Genomic DNA, 16,928 nt, shown 5'->3' with positions numbered 1-16,928 from the left:
AAAAAAGGTGACTTAAACAACAAACCCAGTACAAACTGTTCACTGAAGCCTGGGGCTTTACATAGTATGGGGGAACATATATAAATGTACAGGTTAGTAACTGAAAAAGGGGAGGTGGAGGTAGATATCCAGAAAAATACTGTACACCGATGAGCCCATTTAGGAAGCAGATACTTGCATATGGTATCTGATAAGCTCAAAGGTTAAAAAAAATAAGTCAGCTGAGCCAGTTATGACACAGTTCGCTTACATGGTTTTACTGATCAACATTATTCCAGAACTTGGTATGATTTAAGCACTCATTTTCACTTGCACATTTGATAGAGTTACATTTAGAGTTTTATAGGTGGAAATGGTAAGGTTAAGATCAGGGATACGATTTTTTACTTAGTGAAACCTCAAGGCAGAGGATTAATTTAATCTAAGTGCACATTACAGCCCAACAAACTTATGGCTGAAGTATATATTATCTTTCTGACAGGCATCCAAATGAATTCATAATATCATATTTACTATACCATGAACTTTTCCTGAAGTAGCAAATGCTATATTTACTGTGTCTTGTCCTTGGTCACAACTATGTTCACCACAATGTCAAAACCCTTTTGAATGAAGCTCATTATGCACTGAGCAAATTAAACACTCACCTGAAGTGGCTTATCTGGTTTTCTAAGAGGGTGGAAAGTCTGTCTTTAATTTCCTCAAACCTTTCTTTCTCTTCAACTGATACTGTTCCAATTCCATCAGGCCTGAAATACAATATACTGATTTAACCTTTTGATCTTTTTTCATATATTTACCATACAAACCAAATCTGTCTGCACCCTTGGTATGCTTTCATTGATTAAAACTACAGTTTTTGTTTGAACAATGGTGCTTCAGTGTAAAAATGTCCTTACATACATATGTCCTTGGCCCTTGCTGTGAAATATGCACAATATTATTTAATGCCTATGGTTAAAGGACAAAAGTGCAACTTCTCAAAAATCAACTACATTTAGAACTTAGTTCAGGCTTAATTAGCCACCCTATTTTTCTGTGGTATATCATTACAGCTTTTCCTGTCATCAACAGCACTGCCAATAACAGCCATGCTTGTCCAATTCAAGGCAATGCACTGTGTTCCTAAACCATTCTCCAGCTGGGTGCTGTTCTTACACATGCAACTGAATATTCCAGTACAACAAGTTAGGACTATTCTTATCCTTGTCCTCCTAATTCCAGCTCTTTGGCTTTTTAAGATGCACACTCTGAACAAATGTGCTGCTGATTCAGCAGAAAAGATGACTTAAGTGAAAAAGCCCCCCACTCTAAGCAGGTAACTCTTGGAATCGCTACATATACCACCAGTCCAGACCTACCAATTCCTAGGATTTTCACTTCAAATGAAGTTTTGCTCAATATAACGGAAGTAGCATGTAAACACATGGCAGCTACCAGAAGAAATCCCAAAAGATGAGGTTCTGTTTTAAAATACCTTCCTTCCTGATTTTAGTTCTGGTAATGAGTAAATGGCCTTAAAGAGATGCTTTTTTTGGGTTGTAATTTATACTCTGGCAAATTGCATTTGAGACTGAACTGAGACTGCAAATGTGAATACTTGCACCTCCAACTTTCTTTTTTCAGGTGCAAAAGTGGTACTTAGAAGTGTAGGTCCTCTGACTGACACCAGCAAGTCCACTTTCTGGGTGCAAACACAAGTGCAGATTTGCTATCGGAGGATGGGAAGCTATGCTTCAGCCATTTAAAAAAATATTCCAATAGGCATTTCGAAAGACCTATCAAGCAATATGAATCCCCATAACATGTTGAAACATAATGAAGCAAATACTTGACATAAGAATAAATTACTGTCATAACCATACCTCTGCAGGTCTTACTTTGATCTGCAATGCTCTTCACTGAATATACCTCTATATACAGAGGACTAGTGTAAGATTTATGCATTGTTCAAGTCCCACTTAAACCTTCAGTAGTTTTTTAAAGTGGGGTTTAAGCAATGTTTATACCTTGTGCTGGCTCTGTACACAGAAGTAGATTTTGCCCAGTGTGGATTGTCAAAGGATTACATACCTTAAGGAAAGGGCACTCATATACTAAATAATGCATAATAGTGACTTAAGCTACAGTGAACAAATATATATAGGTATCAATGTTCTCAAGCGAATTCCTAATGGAATGAGGTCAAATATATTTATATTTTAGTCTCTATCAACATTTCTTTTAGAGAGCACCTATTAGCTCTTGTTGTAAGCAAGGCTATATCAGACTTTCATTACAATCACCTATTTTCACATGCTTATGAGAGATAATTTCTCCTTTTGCTTTGCAATTTCCCATGATTTGTTTCATTTCAGAAATGTAGGTAGGAAAAAATGAACAAACAATATGCCTGTCCTTTTTTTTTTTTTTTTTTTTTTTTTACTGCATACCAGCCAGTGTTACCCCTTCCATAACAGGACTGGCACAGAGTTTTCTTCTTTAGTCAGCAGGGTTGCAGACTTCCCTAGTCAAAGTATGATCTTTCCATTAGTATCCTCTCTCTAACAAAAACTCCTCCTATGTGGGATGGAGGGCTTTGCACCAAGAAGAATTTTACCCCCCCAAATCTTATTCAAGATCAAAGAGTTGTAACCCCGCTATGCAATAACCCGCATAAGTTCTTGTCATTATTTACATAGATTGAATACCATTTTTAAAAGTGAATCTCAGTAGAAATAAGGATATAAGGTCACCTCTGTTTGTGCAACTGACCCCTTGCAGACTGACCTGCCACAGGTCCGGCTCCTTGCCACTTATCTGATGCACAAGGTCAGAAGTTTGAGCACCAAGTGGCATTAATATACTTTAGATAGGCAACAGCAAACTAAAGATGACAAAATATTTTGTATGTAATACCAGAGAAAGGAATATACAGGTAAAATGTGTCCTCCATTTATGCAAGATCAATATAATGAATTTATTACTTATGCTGAAGACTGATGGGAGTATATCAACCTTTCTGCTAGTGCATTTTTTTCTAAATATTTCAACGGCAATAGGTATCATTAGGCCTTCATATTTATAAAATACTTCATGAAAATCCAAAATAAAGTTGATATAATGAAATAATACTAGCTGGTGAATTCGTGAAATTACATTTAGAAAAATGGCAATTTAAGTTACATTATACTGTATTTACTCGAATCCAAGTCAATCCTGAATTCAAGATGATGCCCCCCCAATAATTAGATTCTATATAAGGACTATTTATAATTTGTTATAGTTTTCAAGGTACAGATTCTAATTATCAGAGCAGTGTCTTAAATTTGTCCTACCCAGCAGGGAAAAGAATGGTTGGGAGGGTAAGATGGCTGGCAGTGGGGTGGTCAGATGGCCTTCTTGCCCTCTGCTTCACTCCCTATTACTTCCCCCCCACAGCCTTCATTCTCCCCCAGCCCAACTCCCCTCCCTACAGTCGTCTGCCCCTCCACTCCCAATCCCTACAGTCTCTGCCCCTTCCCTTCCTTCTCCCCTTACTGTCAGATCCTGCTGAGCTCTGTTCCTTCCCGGAGTACAGCATGTGGAAGCACAGCCCCCACCAGAACTGCTGACTGACTGGGCAGGAGCCATGTAGTAGTGTCAGTGCTGTCAGACAGAGGACAGAGCAGTTTACATGTACTCTGTGCCTGGGAGGGAACCCATCCTGAGCTGAAGCTAAGCTGCACCTGACAGTAAAAGGGGGAAGAGTGCGAGTAGGTAGAAGCTGCAGAGGACAAGAGTGGGGGCGGAGACTACTGTGGGTCTGACTCTGGCCCTGACCCAGGCCCACAGTCCAAGCTGCAGCAGTTGCCTGGCCCTGCCTCCTCCACTTTCTATGCAAATCTAAGATGCTTCATGGGCGAAGAACCCCAGGAAGTGCCCTCCAAAGCAGAATGGCAGAAGGTTCCCTCCAGAGCCAGGGCTGCTCATGGCAGTGCAGTATCAGCTTCCCTTGTCCAGCTGAGAAACAGCTATGAGGCCCTGGTGACAATGGAGGAAGAGGAAGGAGAGGAGGAAACCTCTGGAGATGAGGCTACTCCATGCACAGAACAGGCTGAAGGAGGCAAATCGATGCAGAAGAAGAGATGTTGGGTGCTTGTCATGGGTGACTCCACTCTGAGAGGAACAGAGGGTCCCATCTGTCACCAGGATCCCATGACACATGAGGTCTCCTGTCTGCCCAGAGCGTGGATTCAGGATGTGACAGAGATGATCCTGGCTCTTATCTGGCCCACTGATTACTACCCCATGGTCCTACTGCATGTGGGCACTAATGATGTGGCCAGGAACAGTCCGGATCACCTGATGAAGGAATACAAAGCTCTGGGAAACAAGCTGAAGGAGACAGGGGCACAAGTGGTCTTCTCATCTGTCCTTCCAGTGAGCAGATGTGGACGACGCCATGAGACCCACTTCAGGGAGGTCAGCTTGCGGCCTAGGAAATGGTGTCTTTGGCTTTTTGGACCATGACCCATACTTCAGAACAAGAGACACGCTGGGATGGGATGGGCTTCAACTCTCCCCCAAAAGTAAGCATGTGTTCTCTTTCAGGTTGGCTGATCTCCTCTGGCAGGCTTTACACTAGGCTTGTCGGGGGAAGGGGAGGATGAGGACGGGGTTTGCCATGGAACACCGAAGCAAGAGACACCCACAAGAACAGCCCAGCCAAAGCAGACAACGAGCACAAGCAGTACCCAGGTAAGACACAGGGGGACCTGATAGTCCTGGGATTAGCAGGGCAGTGCATACACCCTCATGAGGCCTAATACCTCTACACTAATGCTTGTAGTATGGGGGAAAAGTAGGAGGAACTTGCCCTCTTGCTAGCTAACACAAACCCAGACGTAGTGGGGCTCACTGAAACTTGGTGGGATCCAACACATGACTGAGGATAAACATCAAGGGGCTATAGGATGTATAGGCGGGATAGAACAGGGCGGAAAGGTGAGAGTGTGCTGCTCTATGTCAAAGAGCAATACATATCTGCAGCAAACAGCACTGGGTCAGAGGAGGGGCAGACAGAATTGCTCTGGGTCAGAATACAAGGGGGTCGGGGGGAAAGGGACTTAACGGTGGGGGTCTACTACAGACCATCCAACCAGGGGGAAGAACTGGACCAGGAACTCTCAGGTCAGCTCACGGAGGCAGTTAAGTCAAGGGACGTGGTCATCATGGATGACCTATACTATCCGGACATCTGCTGGGAAGAGCAGTCGGCCAGGTCTGACTGCTCACGTAAGTTCCTAACCGAGTAACAGGACCTCCATCAAACTCAGGTGGTGCACAGTCCCACCAGGGGAAACGCCTTGTTGAACCTGGTCCTGGCCCCAAGTGATGACCTGGTAAGGGGACTGCGGGTTCTTGACCACCTGGGCGATAGCGATCATTGCCTACTGGAATTCACCATCCAGCGCAGGGTGGCAAAGGCCTGCAGCAGCCCAGGACTTCAGGAAGGCAGATTTCAATGAGGTAAGTAGACTAGTCAGGGAGGCACTGAGGTCCAGGAGGGGAGAGGATTTGGGAGTCCAAGAAGAGTGGTTGTTCCTTAAGGAGACAATCCTCCAAGCCCAAAGGGTGACAATCCCAACATGGATCAAAGGAGGCAAGAGTGCTCAAAAGCCCCTGTGGCTCACCAGAAGCATCCAGGAATGTCTCAAAGCTAAAAAGGAGGCAAACACCCAATGCAAGGGGGGTGCTATCACCGAGGAGGATTATACCTCCATTGCTCGAGATTGTAGGAGGGCTGTTAGGAAGGCTAAGGTGGAGATGGAACTAGGACTAGCGACTTGGATCAAATATAACAAGAAGTCCTGTTTTAAATACATAGGAGGTAAAAAGAAGGTACTGGGTAATGTGGGGCCTCTGCAGGACATGCTTGGAAACCCGGTGGTCGCACCAGATGACAAAGGTAACCTCTTTAACAAATTCTTTGCCTCCATTTGTCATCCCCCCACTGGGATCCCGGATGGACCCAGGGGAGGCGCAGCCAGGCCCAGGGTCAGTGATGACCTAGTCAGGGAAATTCTGGTGGGACTAGACATGTTCAAATCAGCAGGTCCTGATGATATCCACTCCGGAGTGCTGAGGGAATTGGCAGAGGTCAGGGCGGCTAGGATCTGGAACCAACTTTTAAGGGAAGCGGTGCTCACTCCTACCCTGGGGGTTTTTTAAAAGGAGCTTAGACAGACACCTTGCCCGGGGTCGTTTGAGCCCAACATTCTTTCCTGCCTATGGCAGGGGGTTGGACTTGATGATCTGCTTATGTCCCTTCCGACCCTCCCAACTATGAAACTCTGAGAGATCTTTTCCCCTCATGCTGATTGGGAAAAAGACCTTGTCTTAAATTCAAGTAAATATAGTATTTATCACCTATTGTTCATAGGGAAAAAAGTGAGGCCAGGGATTTAAAATGTCCATCTACTAAGTGTCTAGAAAATAATCCTATCATCAGAGATTTTCACAACTTGCGCCCTGGAAAGAATACATACAATTCTGAAAATGCTAAGTACATTCTGGTATAATTTGTGTGTGCAATCCTTGTAAATAAATACAGGTTTTTCATAGATTTTCAGGGTTGGAAGGGACCTTGGTAGATCATCGAGTCCAACTCCCTGCCCTGGGCAGGAGAGAGTGCTGGGGTCAGACAACTCCAGCCAGGTATCTATCCAGTCTCCTCTTAAAGACCTCCAAGCTAGGGAGAGCACCACCACACCTGGAAGTCCATTCCAGATTCTGGTAACCCTTATCATAAAGAAGTCCTTCCTAATGTCAAGTCTAAATCTGCTCTCTGTAAGTTTGTGGCTGTTGTTTCTAGTTATTCCAAGGGGCACCTCAGTAAACCTCCGAGTATCTCCTATTCCTTGCAGTCCCCCTCCGACAAATTTGTAGACAGCCACCAGATTCCCTCTCAGCCTTCTCTTACAGAGGCTGAGGTGATTTGGTCCCTCAACTTCTCCTCATAGGACTTATCCTGCAGGCCCCTAACCATAGGAGTGCCTCTCCTCTGGACCCTCTCAAGGTCATCAACTTCCATCTTGAAGTGCAGCACCTAAAACTAAATGCAGTACTCCAGCTGCGGCCTTACCAATGCCACATAGAGGGGACGAATCACCTCCTTAGTCCTGTTCGTGATGCAACTGGTTTATGCATGATAGAGTGTGGCTAGCTCTACTGATCACTTGGTTATACTGACGACTCACGTTCATCTTGGACTCAACTATGACTCTGAGATCACCTTCTGCTGCTGTGCTGTTTAGGAAGTCATCCGCCAATATGTATGTGTTGGTGATTCCTTCTCCCTAGGTGCAGTACTTTACACTTATCTTTGTTTAACTGTATGCTGGTTTGTTCTGCCCACTTTTCCAGCCTGTCCAAACCTGCTTGAATCTGTTCCCTGCCCTCCAGTGTGTCTACTTTGCCCTACAATTTGGTGTAATCCACAAATTTGGACAGTGTAGTCAGCATGCCCTTGTCCAAATCATTGATGAAGATACTAAACAACACTGTCCCAAGGACCGAACCTTGGGGGACGCCACTGCCCACATCTTTCCAGCACAGTAAGAATTTCTAGGAATTAGCAGCCAATAATTATCAACACAACAGTACATGAAAATGGCTTGTGGCCAAAATGCTACTTGCTACTTGAATAGTCTATATTCAGCTTTTCAATATTAGAAGATACATGAACAGCAATATTTACAAATAAAGATACAAACATATATGTGCACTATATATTATATCTAATGTGCATTTGACTTACTTTAACATCAAGTAAATGTTATCTGATGCGTTTAATTTCTAAACAAATTATCTGAGAAGAAGGGAACATAACCAAAGTCACACTGGTCCTGATACTAAGTATTTATGGTCATGTTTAAAATCATCCATGTTCAGAACAAGACTTAGGCACACACTTAAATTTAAGTGCAAATTTAATTATATGTTTAAGTCTTGGTTTGAATAAGGATATACAGCATTAAAAATATTACATCTAATGTAATACTGATGAATTAAATAAACCTGAAATAAAGAACCCCAAAACTATATTTTTGCCATAAAAACGTAAGTTTTCCCCACAGCGCAAGTTATCAATTATATTAACTAATCAGCAAAGCAGCTCACCAAAAGTAATATTTTCACCGTGATCATAATTTTCTCTACCAAGGCCAAATCTAGGAGGAACAAGTTGTCACCAGTCATGATGTGATATACTGTAAAATCAAAAGCACCAACTCCTTTACTGCTGTTCTTGAACCAAATATACTTGTGACCTGCCAAATCAAAGAGGGATACATGCCTGAACTCTTTAAATTACTGCAAAGACAGCAATAAAAATCAGATATGGTGAAGAAATGTGTAACTATGTACATCAATATACTACTACATAAATTTGATGTGAAAGAGCAAATAACTTTTTTTTTCTCTTTTGAAGGATGCCATGGCACTTTATCTCAACACTCTGACAGATGGAACGTGCTCAAATTTGAGTAAATTTCACTGTCTGATTTCATTGTCAGGAGCGATGGTGCTCTGGAGTGATAAAGTAAATAGTTCTGTCATATTTAACCTCACTGAAGCATGTCATGTATGTGACAAGAAAGAGCCAGGGGTCCAGCTAATGACAAGTGAGAAAGGTGAGCTAGGAGAATGTCACATCTGTCAACCTGCACTATGCTAGGATCACCACGTATAAAGAAACTGTCACTTCACTGAGTTTATCATCATATAACACCACCTAAAATTTTAGCATTGCCAAATATATTTTCAGTGAGTGTTTGGATAGAACTGAATGTTCTATAAGAAAAATAAGGAGTTTACCAGGAAATGTTAGAAAATGTATACAATACCCAGAAAGGTTGGACTCCAAAACATTCTTCTGAAAATCACAGAAACTCAGGCATAATTATTTGCTTTCTTCACATAAATCTTACTCTGGCAGAATAGGCTATATACATGATATTTTGCCAGTATCACAAATGGGGGCTGGAAATTGACTCATTTACTTAAGCTGATGAGCGTTTACTTACAACAGTGGTTTTCAAACTTTTTTCATTTGCAGACCCTTAAAACATTTCAAATGGAGATGCAGACCCCTTTGGAAATTTTGAGTGGAGGTGTGGATCCCATTGGATTGTAAATGTAAATATTCACAAACTTTTGATTGATCGTAGTCATCTTTCAGAGACCCCTTAGACAGTCTGTGGACCCCCACAGGTCCATGGACCACAACCTGAAAACCACTGACTTGGTAAATCCAGTTTCGGTGACAGAATTATTACAGAATTTTTCCTTTAACATCTTCAAAGCTAAAGATTTTTTAACTGGCCACTTTTACGGTTTTACTTGCCTTGAAAAATATTTGTTTTAATTATGCTAATTGTTTAATTTGTATTAACTCAATTCTTTTATTTTTCATATCCAGAAGGCCATACTAATCGGTTATAGAATCATAGAATATCATTGAAAAATAGGGCTGGATGGGAGCTCTGTAGGTTATCTAGTCCAAACCCCTGCCTGAAACAGGATCAACCCTATGCAAAGCATCCTATCTGCATCCATTGTCTAACCTATTAGCAAAACTACAGTCAACCCTGACATGACACAAGACATAATGACCTAACCTGCCACAGGTAAAGCAGGGGGACCATGACAAACTACATCCTGCTACATCCTGGTTGTTAATATATGCCCAAGAGATCCCAGGAAGAGGGCCATGTTCCCACCCCATTACAGAGGAACACCCCCCCCACACACACACCTACACACACACATTTTGTATTAATCTGAACATGGGGCAAAATATCTTCCTGACCTCAGATATAGTGATGTCTGACCCTGAGCCAGGAAACTCCAGCTTTAAGTCCAGGTAGGAGCACTGGCCAACCCCAATCAAAATCCCTAGTCTTGGCTGTAGCCAACATCCAGTGCCTCTGAGGAAGGCTTAAAGAAACCCCTGATACAAGTAGCAGAAAGAAGGGGAGGGAGCAACCAGCTCAGAAGCATGAGAAATACCCGCAGAACATAGGCACAGCTATGTCTATATCATCCCCAAGCAATAGCTGTCCAACCTTTTTTTGAACACCTCCAGTGATGGAGAGTCCACAACTTCCCTAGGCAATCTATTCCACTGCCTCACTGTTTAACACTGAAGAATTTTTCCTGGTATCCTATTTTGCTGTAACTTCAAGGCATTGGTCTGCATCCTACTCTCTGCAGAATAGGAGGAAAAAGTGCTTCCCCTCTTCTTTATGGCAGCTTTTTAAATTTTTGAAGACTGCTATCATATCCCCTCTTCAGCGCCTTTTCTGCTAGCTCTTTTAGCCTCTCCTCCTATGACTTGCTTTCAAAACCCTTTATCATCTTTGTCACCTGCTTCTGGACCCTCTCTAACTTCTGCATATCCTTTAAAAAATGTGGAGCCCAGAACAGTATACAATACTCTAGATGAGGCCTAAATGTTACCGAGTAGATAGGCACTATCACCTCCCATGTTTTGCATCTAATGCTTCTGTGGATGCGTCTCAAAACCACATTCACCTGCTGTGCAACTGCGTCACACTGCAGACTCCTATTGAACCTGCGATCTACCAAGACTCCTAGATCCTTCGCCCTAGTGCAGTCCAGCCAGGTATCACCTATTTTATATTTGTTTTTGATTATTCCTTCTGAAATGTAGCACCTAGCATTTGTCCGCACTGAATTTCATACTGTGAGTTTCAGCCCAGCTTTCCAATCTGTCAAGATCCTTCTGAATTGAACTCTCATCCTCCAACATGTTCACAGTCCTGCCCAGTTTTGTATTATCTGCAAACTTGCTCAAGAAGCTTTCTATGCCAGCTTCCAAATAATTATAATAAACATGCTGAAAATAACACTGGGCCCAGAACAGACCCCTGTGGGACTCCCCTTGAAAGTTCCTGCCATTCTGACAGAGATCCATTAATAATTATACTTTGTTTGCAGCTATTGAGCCAGTAGTCTATCCACTTTAAAGTAGTTTTGTCTAGTCCATATTCTCCAATTTTTTTATGAGAAGGTAATGTGAAACCTTGTCAAAAGCCTTGCTGATGTCTAGATACACTATTATCCACCTGTCAAAGAAATGGATCAAGTTCGTTTGATACTATTTATTCTCAGCAAATCCATGCTGGCTGCTTGTGATCAGCTTTTCTTCCTCCAGATGCCTGCAAATGGCTTTCCTTAGGATATGCTCCAGTATCCTGGGTACTGAGGTAAGACTAATCAATCTGTAATTCCCTAGGTCCTTCTTTTTACGATTTTTAAAGAGGAGCACTACATTAGCCCTTTTCCAGTCTTCTATACTCCCACCTGTCTCCCACAACTTCATGAAATCATTGCCAAAGGTTCTGAAGTTTCCTCCACCCATTCCTTCACTACCCTGAGATGATGCTCATCAGGCCCTGCTGACATTAATTCATTCAGACCCATTAAAAGCTCTCCAAGTGTCTCTCTAAATATTTCATCCCACAACTTGTCCCCTTCCTTATCCAAATAATCCTTATTAGGTACCTGGCTGTAGCTTACATTTTTTTGTGAAGACTGAGGCAAAGAAGCTGTCAAGTAGTTCCACCTTCTTTGCATCTTTGATAAGGAGTACCCCCTGGGTAGTTAACAGTGGACCCATAGTTTCCTTGGTATTTCTTTTCTGGTCAACATACTTATAGAACTTCTTGTTGTCCTTAACCTCCCTTACCAGGTGCAGCTCATTCTTTGCCTTCCTGATTTTGTCCTTGCAGATTCTTGGTATTTCTTGGTATACTTCTTTGGTGACCTGCCCATTTTTCCATTGTTCATATACTTTCCTTTTGCATTTGAGGCATTTTAGAAGCTGCTTGTGCAGCCATTTTGGTCTCTTGCCATTCCTTCTTGTGCTTCCATCATGTCAGAACAGTTTCTTGTTTGGCTTCCAGTACTATGCCCTTTAGATGCTCCTAGGTCTTCTGAGTACCTTTATCCTTTAGTCTGTCTTCTCATAGCACCAGGCCTATTAACTTCTTCAGTCAGATAAAATCTACCTTTTTGGTATCTGGTGTCCTAGTTTTAATGACCTCATGCTTAGGACCTACCTAAATCACGGCAGAAGTTAATGGTGCAGCAGCACCTTTAATCTTGCTCTTTCCCTGTGCGCCCCCACAGCTGCTGAGTGGCTGACAGGCAAAAACTAGCATTAATTGCCTCTTGGCTGCTTAGCAGTGGAGGGTGTCGGGGGAAGGGAGGGAGGGGAGACAGCAAAAAGAATAAGAGGGGCTGTTGTGCCCTAGACTTCTGCTATTTAGGTAGATCCTTATTCATGCTTTCCCTGTCTCAGGATCTGTGATTTTATCACATCCTGATCACTTCCTCCTAAGTTACCCATCACTTTCCCATACTTCACCAGTTCTTCCCTATTGGTAAGGGCAATATCCAAGATAGATGATCCCTTAGTTGTATCCTCTACCTTCTGAAATAGAAATATATCCTCCACACTAAGTTAGGAACTAGCTTGACATTTTACATTTGACTGCATTGTTTCAGCAGATGTCTGGAAAACAGAAGTCTCCCATCAGTACCAACCCATAGCTTTCAGACAGATTTGTCACCTGCTTGAAAAGTGCTTCATCCACATCTCTCCTTCCTTATTTGGTGGCCTATAATGAATCCCCAATCTCTGTATCAGTGTTGAATCTTTCACCTTTCATCCACATGCATTCTGTTCTGCTAGAAGTAAACATTTGCTTCCCATTGGACTTCTGGGATTACAAAACTCCACAAATTGCCTAAGAACCATTTTGGAACTAAAAACAGAATTAATGATCTCTCCTATCACCCAGAGATAGTTTTGATATTTTCATTTGAAATAAAAGTTCTGTTTTCCTACTGAAGGTTAGAACCTCTTTCATACATCTATCTAGGGAAAATGAAGGCTTCAAGTAAGCTTTGGCCATATCTAAGGAAGACTGCTATATAGCCAGCAGCAGATGCAGGTGTGTGTGTGGCCATACCACCCTTTGCCATTGGTTCAGCTCTGAGAGTTCTGGTTTCAGTTGTCACGTGTAAATGCAGTGAGCTCTTTGCTGATGCTACTTCCTACTTTTTGCTGATCCAGATTCACTGCTGTGTACAGTTGATGGTCCATTCTATGGTCAGCTACATTTCTCTACCATTTAAACAACTTCTTCCCATAAAGATGGAGCAGGATGTACTTTTTTTCATTTTTGGAAACAACGATGACAAAACCCCATTCATTGCAATTGCTGCTGAGCTTGGTGAATGGAGGGTATTGGCACTTAGAATCAAATAGACTTCACTCAGTGTTGAAAACATTCTGTCTTAAGAGGACTGAATCTGGACTGGACTATCTGCTTTTGTGGAAACAATCTCATACCTGGCAGGCACAGATATCATGTTGCTCATGGTCATGCTTTAAGAATTTTTCTTCCCACTGGTTCTAGATACACTGAGAGATTTGAGGTATTACTGCACATTGGCTTCATATTCATTCTAGTTAGCAAAGTCTAGTGGGAATTAATAGCTGCATTGCTAATGAGGAATACTCCTTTACTCATAAGAACTCGTATTTTGACAATATGACTAATTGTTGCCCATGTACATGACAACCTTTTTAGAAAGTGAACTGAATAGGTGGTAGACTTGGCTCAAGTCCCAATATTTATTCAACCCTTATCTTTCCCATTTGGTGCAATCCTGTAATAGGATGTTGAATGTCTTCACTGTAATTCTGATTTATAATCTAAATTAAATATAAATAAATATAATAAATATAAGTTAAAGACTCTCTTTGAAGAAGTCTGAACTGCAGTAAGTGAGACCATGTAGGACTTTTAATCTTTGGCTCTTCTGGCCAACAAGCTTACTAGGTATGAATCTGTCTGTTTTCAGCGGATTATGGGTGAGGTTTATACCAGTGTTAAGTGATACTGGTTTACAGGGCAAATGGTGTCCTTATAAACAGAAGCAAACTGTACAAAGAGTTACAGTAATTTAACTTTAAAAAGGTGAATACAGAAAAAGCAAGATGAAAAAGGAATGTACAATTTGGTACTTGAATCTTCATTCACTTGGATGGACAGGATTAACAAAAAAAGTACCAGAAAAAGAAAATAAAGTGAAAAACAATTTGTACATATTTAACTAAAGCCTGCTATTTGACATTTGCAACAATTTTTAACATTTCGGGGGGGAAGGGGGGGAACCTTGCAAGAAAAAAATTTCTTGAAAGCCTCACTACTCAAAAAGCATGTATTGATTAATTAATTGTCACAAATGATTGCAGTTCTTAAATCTGCATGTTAAAAATGCAAATTTCCTTTTTTAAAAAGAAAAAATAAGCAAACTACAATTCTGACAAACCACAATTCTGACCAATTCTGGTCTGTTGTTTATATCACAAGTTTCTAAAATCTGAATTTTCTTTTAAAGTACAACAGTGTTAATGAAAACTTTGACCAAAATCTGAGAAAAAAAGTGAGAGGAACTTAATAAAAAGCAAGCATTTGGATGCTTAGCTTAAGAGTAGGCACAGTGGACCTTCTTTTAATTAGAAAAGGAAGAGGGCAAATTACAGTGTGGCATTTATGGGCTGCTTTATCCAGCAGGCACTTGAAGACTAGGCATTTTAGTATTTATATTAACTATTCTTTAAACATTCCTACAAAAGAAAATTTGTACAATAGAGCCTTCTGCTGCATGTGCTTCTCAACCTGATCCTACATCTGCTTACAGGTCATACCCTCTATTTTCACAAGTGAAAGAAAAACACCAATTTTAGAGGCCTATAAAATGGATTAGGAGGATAGGCCATGTCAATTTCATGATCTTTTTACGTGTACATTTTAGATGCGACTCATTAACATCTTTTTGATGAAAGGTTAAGCATGTGTTTAAAAAAAAAACCCAACAAAACTTTTACATACGGCATATGTTTTCAGGGAGGCAGGCTCTACGTAGGTACAAAATAATCAAGACAAACTATAAAATGCATAGAGAGCTTCATTACAACAAAGTATCACCAGCTGCCACTTTACCATCTAAGGAGGCAACTGCCACATCACACATACAGAATTAGATCTAGTATATTTTTGTTTCTTGTGAATATGTAGTTCGCTGACAATTTCTCTCTTTTCCAGGGAAGATCTGGCTCACTTTATTGAAAAATGTGTAGCTGTAAATATTGCAGTAAGGACAGATTTTTACTCTGCAACTCAAAGATGGAAGTCATGTTTTAGCTTTATTTTAATGAGCAAGTGTGATAAAGGGTAAGTTTTTTTTCAAGTGAAATTTTCTTGATAAGATATATATTTAAACAACAACAATAGCAACAGCAGGGACAATAATAGTAGTTCTTTCTTTTCATTCACTTTGTTAAAAGAAAGAAGCCAGCTAGGTCTCTTCACTCTTCCATTGAGGCTGAGCCCCTAGAAAGCAATTACACTGAGGAACTACTGGAAACCTGATCTTTTTCATAGCCTTTTAGAGCACCACTTTCACCAACAGGCTGCTGTGCACTGTCTTCAGTGCGAGTCATTTGCCAATCACTTTATATCATCTAAAGCAGGTATCGGTAACATAAGGCCCATGGATCAGAACCCACAGGTACAGCTGCCGCATCTGACCCCTGGAACTAGAGGGTTTTGGCAGCCTTGATTTGACTAGTGTCTGCACTAGAGCCAGGTGGTAAGAAGTAGGGCTGTGCAAAGCTTTGGTAGCCAATTCGATTTGCAGGAGATTCGGTGGCTGAATCTCCAAATCCAAATTGAATCAGGAGACCAATTAAAAGGTCTGAATCAAATCAGAAGCCTCCAAATTGATTCGGAAAAGATTTGGCCCGATTCGGAGATTCAGCCATAGATTAAATAGGCAGCAGTCCGCAAAGATGAGGGACATAGCTGCCTCCAGCTGGTAAGTCTGATGTGGTGGGGAGAGGGAAAATCCAGGTCACAAAATCCTTAGACGCAGGTGTTGTAGTGGATGTAGTCTTTCTGGGCTTTAGGAAGGCCTTTGACACTGTCTCTCACCCCATTCTCATTAAAAAATTAGGCGACTGTGGTGCTGATGCCTACATGGTCAGATGGGTCACAAATTGGCTGGAGGGCTGCACCCAGACAGTGGTGGTGGACAGGACATTTTTGACCTGGAGGGATGTGGGCAGTGGGGTTCTCCAGGGCTCGGTCCTTGGGCCTGCACTTTTCAACATCTTCATCAGTGACTTGGACGAGCAGGTGAAAAGCACCTTGTTCAAATTTGCAGATGATGCTAAGATGTGGGGAGAAGTAGGCATGCTAGAGGAGAGGGACAGGCTACAACTAGATCTGGACAGATTACAGCGGTGGGTGGATGAGAATAGGATGGATTTCAATATGGACAAGCCCAAGGTACCGCACCTGGGGAGGAAGAACCAGCAGCATACCTACAGGCTGGGGAACTCCCTTCTCATCAGAGCAGAGGTAGAAAAGAATCTTGGAGTCATTACTGTGTTTCAAGATGAACATGGGCCGACAAGGTGAGGACGCAATCAGGGAGGCTAACTGCACCCTGTCATGCATCTACAGATGCATCATAAGCAGGTCCAAGGAGGTGATCCTACCCCTCTATTCAGCATTGGTCAGGCCACAGTTGGAGTACTGCGTCCAGTTCTAGGTGCCACACTTCAGGAGGGATGTGTACAGCATCAAGAGGGTCCAGAGGACAGCCACTCACATGATCAGGGGGCAGCAGGACAGGCCCTACAAGGAGAGGCTATGGGACCTGAACCTGTTCAGCTTCCACAAGAGAAGGCTGAGGGGGAATCTAGTGGCCGTCTATAAACTGCCCAAGGGGGACCAGCAGGCAATGGGAGAGTACCTGTTTCCCCGAGCACTAGCAGGAGTAACAAGGAAAAATGGCCATAA

General features: G+C 42.0%; 1 protein-coding gene across 9 annotated transcripts in view; it reads right to left on the bottom strand.

The window, feature by feature from the left end:
- Window positions 1-16,928, bottom strand: part of CADPS2 (calcium dependent secretion activator 2) — a 619,537-nt gene that overhangs the window by 115,410 nt on the left and 487,199 nt on the right. For all 9 annotated transcript variants that reach the window (XM_090042182.1, XM_090042184.1, XM_090042183.1 and 6 more), the window contains exon 14: window positions 648-749. In XM_090042182.1, coding sequence (XP_089898308.1) covers window positions 648-749 — 102 coding nt within the window. The remainder of the gene's footprint in view (window positions 1-647; window positions 750-16,928) is intronic.

This window comes from Crocodylus siamensis, chromosome 4 (assembly GCF_052110815.1).
Source record: "Crocodylus siamensis isolate JL-2025a chromosome 4, ASM5211081v1, whole genome shotgun sequence".
Lineage (NCBI taxonomy): Eukaryota > Metazoa > Chordata > Crocodylia > Crocodylidae > Crocodylus > Crocodylus siamensis.
Note: the sequence above shows the minus strand (reverse complement) of the source record. Positions and strands in the feature narration are given on the sequence as shown.